The sequence below is a fragment of the Amblyomma mixtum genome, chromosome 10 (genome assembly GCF_055824585.1).
Source record: "Amblyomma mixtum isolate Tamu chromosome 10, ASM5582458v1, whole genome shotgun sequence".
NCBI classification, from domain to species: domain Eukaryota; kingdom Metazoa; phylum Arthropoda; class Arachnida; order Ixodida; family Ixodidae; genus Amblyomma; species Amblyomma mixtum.
Window position 1 is genome coordinate 53314639 of NC_143021.1, and position 6000 is coordinate 53320638.

At 53.7% G+C, this 6000-nt stretch overlaps 1 protein-coding gene across 1 annotated transcript in view; it reads right to left on the minus strand.

Annotated features, from left to right (window-relative positions):
- The window catches only part of LOC149325811 (Golgi-associated plant pathogenesis-related protein 1-like), a 104709-nt gene extending 102880 nt beyond the window's left edge, over positions 1 to 1829 (minus strand). The window contains exon 1 of the mRNA XM_089564392.1: positions 1779 to 1829. Coding sequence (XP_089420518.1) covers positions 1779 to 1829 — 51 coding nt within the window. The remainder of the gene's footprint in view (positions 1 to 1778) is intronic.
- Positions 1830 to 6000: the final 4171 nt, after the last annotated feature.

Here is a 6000-nt window from a genome sequence, read left to right on the forward strand (position 1 = left end):
AGCGTGCAACGCCAAAAAGAACACCCGCGCAGAGACGAAGAACCTGCGGCGGTCCCCTAGTGGTTCGAGCGCGCGCGAGAGAGCCAACCAACTTCTTCCTCTTCTTCGAATGCATGGATCACTATGTACATTTGAGAGAGAGTTATGTGCCTTAAGGAAGTTGGAGGCCGGGCCACACGCCTAATAACCAATCGTGTTAAGGGTTTGACACGATTGGATGCTGATGAATATGGGCCGGGCCCATGTGTCGTTAAAACTGGGCCCCGAACCCGGAAAAGGGGTTCTGGGCTACGGAGATAGATGTAACGCATCTTCGGCTATGCCGAGTAGGGGCCTCCCGTAAATGTTAGCCAGTTTCATGTTGTCGTTGTGCTCACTGCTAAACTTGTATATATATGTAAATTATTGTACATAAAGCTTCAGTTTATATCCCCAGCAAGTTCTCTGTTGTTTCCCAGTATTGCCTAGCTAAACCTTCAGCCTTCAAGACTTCAGAAGCCGTCTCCGACGGGGCACGCCTGGTGCAAAGGAAGGAAAGAAGAGGAAAAGAACCTATTCGCTTTTGGTGGACAAGCGAAACTTTACTCCATCTTTGCTCATGCTAACCGAGGCAGAATAAATGCCGCATGCACAGTCACGTAGGGTCGGCACTTCGACGATCGGGCGGTAGCACGATTGATAAAGCTTACTTCCTTCCGTCCCCCCGCTATGCTGCAAACATGGAAACAGCGCGATAGGCAGGTCTGGGAACCGCACCGCCGCGTTGTGAAATATCACAATTCTGATCGCCAGTGATTTGTGCTAATAGTTTTGCTCGCGACTGTACTGGCGTACGAAAAAATAGCAGCTCGAGTTCTTTGGTTTATTAGCATTTACCGTCCCAGAGCGACTCAGCCTATGAGGGACGCCGTAGTAAAGGGCTCCGGAAGTTTAGAATACCTGGGGTCTTTAACGTGCACTGACATTGCTCAGTACATAGGCCTCTAGAATTTTGCCTCCATCGAAATTTGGCCACCGCGGCCGGGATCGAACCCACGTCTTAAGGGTCAGCAGCCGAGCGCCATAACCAATGAGCCGCCGCGGCGGGGCCGCTCGAGTTGTGTTACATAGTTTTGGTTCAGTAGAAACCGCACAACTCGCAGATAAAAGGCTTATAAATAGGTAGCATGTACCTCTATTGGTTGCTAATGGTGCGTGACCACGCTCATCATTCGCTCCGCCTTTCTTTTGCATCCTGCAATCGGTGCCGTCATCGAGGGCGAGGCATGGTCCAAAAGCTTCAGAGAGCCTCTCTGTCGCTATCTTGCTTCTTTCGCAATCTTGCAGAAAGAACAAATTTTCGCACACGTGTTAACCTTGTGTTATCAAATACGTGCCTGGTCGGAGGGATATCTGTCACGGCTCTTTGTGTTTTTCTGTTTTTCAGTGTCGCTGGCAAAAGCATGACTTCCTGAATAAACTTCTGTTGTTAGTCAGCGCTGAGTATCGTCCCTTCTCGTCCTCTGGCCTTGTGCCGTTGCTCTGTTGCACAAGGAAGCCTCTCAGACACCGTGGGAACGCGGCGTTCAGTCAAGAAGTAAGCCGTGGCTCACATGGGCTACTGCCAAAGTACGTTGGCTGGCCGAAAATTTCGCTTGGATCAACCTTTCACTCATCACAACTGACATCGCAAGTGCTCCGACATCGATCGAAACCACTTTCAAGGCAAGAACTGAAGTATTTCCTACTTTCTCGGCGCTTTTCATCTAGCCTCGCCCGCCCGTCTCGCTAAGCCTAACCTCAGCCGAGGCGGCCGCCGCCGCCACCGGCACGGACTGTAGGTTCCTCATGGCACAGGGCCTGCTCTCCATTCGTGCCATGGACGTGGTAGAAGGTACGGATATCACCCCAGAAGAATTTCAAAGCCAAACCGACTGGATAACCAAGATCGACAAGAAGCGCAAGCAAGATCTTGCCAGGACTTCCAACTCGAACGCAGCTGGCGGCTCTACAGCTGCCGGCGTCGACGTGAACGCTGCTGGCGGCGATGACTCACCGCAACGTAAGAGCTGTCTCCGCAACGGCCGACGCCTAGCAAAGCAGTCTGTCGGCTCTAACCAACCACGACTTCCGCGCGACGATTTCAAGATCATTATTCGGCCCCGTGATGGTCTTGCTGCGGGTAATTTCTCAGCTCCCCGGCTTTTTGTCGCGGTAAAGGCAGCAGCCGGACTTCGCGACACCGACGGCAAGGGCCTCGACCAACTCCTTGTTAACGACAAACAGAACACGATCAGCGTCAGCACAGCAAGTAAGGAACGTGCGCATCACTTCCTGAATATCAAGACTCTCAACATCAACAACAAGATGTACCAAGTCTCTGCGTACGCGGCGGCTCCGGAAACCTGCGGGAGAGGAGTGGTGCGCGGTATCGACCTCGAGTATACAACAGCCGACCTCCACGCAAACTTTGACGACCCACGCAACCCTCCAATATTCCAACTTCGTAGAATGGGCAAGACAGCGTCTATTCTACTCACTTTCCAAGACGAACGCGTCCCAAGATGGATCTACTACTATGGCGTACCCTTTCGGTGCTATCTTTACAAGAAACGCTACGAAGTTTGCCGCGCATGCGGTGAGCTCGGACATCGGGCCGATGTGTGCGCCAACACACCAAATCAACGCTGCAGAACGTGCGGGACGCTGAAACCCGCTGCAGGCCACGCATGTGAACCTCGGTGCCGCCTCTGCGGGCACGCACACCCCACGGGAGACGAGACTTGCAAAGAAAGTTACCGTACTCCACACATTGTGAACAAACGCCGCTGGGAGGATATTCGCAAGTCCGAGGAGGAAGCTAAACAAGGGATGCAACGCAAAAGCCGCCTCGACCTGCACCAGGATCAGAAAAAGTCCCGGGGCAGCTCCAAGAGCAGATCCAGCTCCTTCCCTCGGCTGCCCTCCCGCCATTCCCAAGATCGAGGACGTGCCAGGAGCCGGACGAGGCGCGAGGAGTCACCCTCCAGGTCCAGATCCCGACCATCCCACTCCAGGGCTCCCGGCAGTGACACCCTGAACAAGAAGACGGCGAGTAAGGTAGGCTGGGTAGATCGAGCCTCTCAACCACCCTCACAACAGCCACCACCTCCCTCACGTGAGATAGCTGAACTTAAAGCTCTCATACAACAGCAAGCACTAGAAATTTCACATCTTAAATCAGCATTACAGGCCGCACAGACAACTACCAACGCACCAGCTACCCAACCCACACTCCCGCTTCCTTCCACTGCCCCCGACGAGGAGGAGGATGGTTCAATGCAAGAGCCTTCTCCACCCAAACGCAAAACTTGCACAATCGCGCCTTCATTAGACAGGCGCCTCTACAGACGCATGGCTAACATTGAAGACACTTTCAATAACACTTTTCATCAGTTCTCTACCCAAGTCCTCTCGCAGCTTCAGGGTCTCACAGAGGCCATGGATAGGCTGACACGTACGCAAGAAGCTCATGGTGCCCGCTTCATGCAGGTCGAAACGCGCATACAGCTCTTAGAGCAACGCTTAAACCAACATGGCTCGCAATAACACTTCCACCCGTCTCACCCTCTGGCAGTGGAACTGTCGGGGGTTCACCCGTAAACGAGCTCTCCTCCAACAGCTTTTGCAACACAGAGATCGCCCAGAAATAATTGCCCTCCAAGAGGCGGGGTCCACCTCCAAGCTAGCGGGATATCGTACTTTTCACAACTCTCTCTCTTCATTAAACGTGGTCACCTTTGTCAAAAGGAATGTAACCGCTCTCACTCACGACACTAACATCTCCACTATCGATCATCTTCTATTGGAAATTCTACCCCGTCGCAAACGAGGCCGTAGCCTCTTCCTCTTGAACGTGTACAGCTCCCCCCGGGCGAGGCGTCCTGCTTTTCATTCTCTCATTGCGGAAGTCTCACGCTTGGCCGGTTCCAGTCCCATTGCCATCGTCGGGGACTTCAACGCTCACCACACGGCCTGGGGCTACCAGACAGATACGCTCAAGGGCAAGACACTGTGGCAAGCTATCCATGATAACCGTCTCATCATTCTTAATGATCCTTCGCTTCCTACTCGTCACGGCAACAGCATTCAGCGTGACACTACTCCAGATCTTTCCATCATCAGCGAAGGCCTGGATGCCTCCTGGACAAACACGCACGTAAATCTGGGCAGTGATCACGATCTACTAGAGCTCGTTCTCGTAGGGGGCCCGGCAGGTCGCCCTGCTCGCCCCCAACTCTTCACTAACTGGCATCGCTTCCGAGAGTGCCGCTCCCCGCCTCACAAGATTGACGATATTGGTCTCTGGACCTCTGAGCTATTTCAAGACGTACAAGCCGCCACGGAATCAGTCTACCCGGAAGATCCTCTGACCCCCTACGACTCACACCTGCTCGCCCTCTGGCGTCGCAAGCAGCAGCTCACTGTCCAAACGCGCAGGCATAAGCTTGACCGTTATGCACGTAAACAGCTAGCTGCGCTGAACAGAGAGATTGAACGCTACGCCCTTACCCTGGATCGCCAAAATTGGAATGCTTTATGTGACGAACTAGATGGCAACATTTCAAGAGCAGATGCGTGGCGCTTCCTGCGTCACCTCATAGACCCCTCTAGCACTCGTTCAGAGAACGCCCAACAACTGGAACGCCTCCTACATCAGTTTCCAGGCTCTCCAGATGAGTTACTCGCCCGGCTGAGGGACAAATACATCAATCCGCAGCCCCCTACTCTGCTCCCAGACTATGCGGGTCCCGACAACCCTTCCCTCAGCGCCCCGATCACAGTGGCAGAGGTCCGGGCTGCACTAGCTAAGTTACGTCCGGGCTCGGCAGCCGGCACAGACCGCATCAATAACAAGATTCTCCGTAACCTCGACGACCGCTCTATTCATGCACTCACAGCCTACATGCAGCAATGCTGGGAGTCCGGCGTTCTCCCAAAGGAATGGAAACATGCAAAGATCATTCTTATCCCCAAGCCAGGTAAGCCCCCAAGCCTCGACAACCTCCGTCCGATCTCACTCACGTCCTGCGTGGGTAAGACCATGGAGCACGTTATATTGGCGCGGCTCTCGACATACATAGAGGATCGTGATCTCTTCCCGCCAAGCATGGTCGGCTTTCGGCCCCATCTATCCACGTGTGATGTTATGCTCCAGCTCAAGCATGAACTTCTGGACCACAAGACTCGAGACACTCAGGTCATCCTGGGCCTCGACGTCGCTAAAGCTTTCGACAACGTTCAACACACTGCTATCCTGTCCAACCTCCAGAATCTGCAGGTGGGCGAAACTCTGTACAACTATATCCGTGCTTTCCTTACGGATCGCACTGCCACGCTCGTTGCCGGTCCACACTCCCTCGAGGATATCTCCCTGGGCAACAAGAGCACGCCGCAGGGCTCCGTCCTGTCTCCGCTGCTTTTCAACATCACTATGATGGGCCTTCCCGCTCGACTCGCCCGCCACGAGGGCCTTCATCATAGCATTTACGCGGATGACGTCACCCTCTGGATGACTGGCGGCAGTGACGGACACATTGAAGAGACTCTCCAGGCTGCGATCAACACAGTTGAAGACTACTTATCGGACAAAGGACTTAAGTGCTCAGCAGCAAAATCTGAGCTCTTCTTTGTGCGTTATCCCGGCACCCGGAAACCCCCCACATCTCCAAATATCCGCTTCACTGTTAACAACCTTCTCGTGCCTACGGTCGACACCATCCGAATTCTTGGCCTCCACCTCCAAGCCAACGGAGCCAACACCAACACAATACAACGCTTGCATCGATACACACAGCAGACAGCCCGTCTCATACGGCGCGTTTCCAACAAGCGGGCAGGCATGAAGGAGGCGAATCTCCTTCGTCTCTTTCAAGCATTTGTAGTAAGTCGTATTGCTTACACTGCTCCATATTTACGTCTCACGCTCACGGAGAAGCACCGCCTGGATTGCCTTATCCGCAGCGGCGTCAAAACAGCACT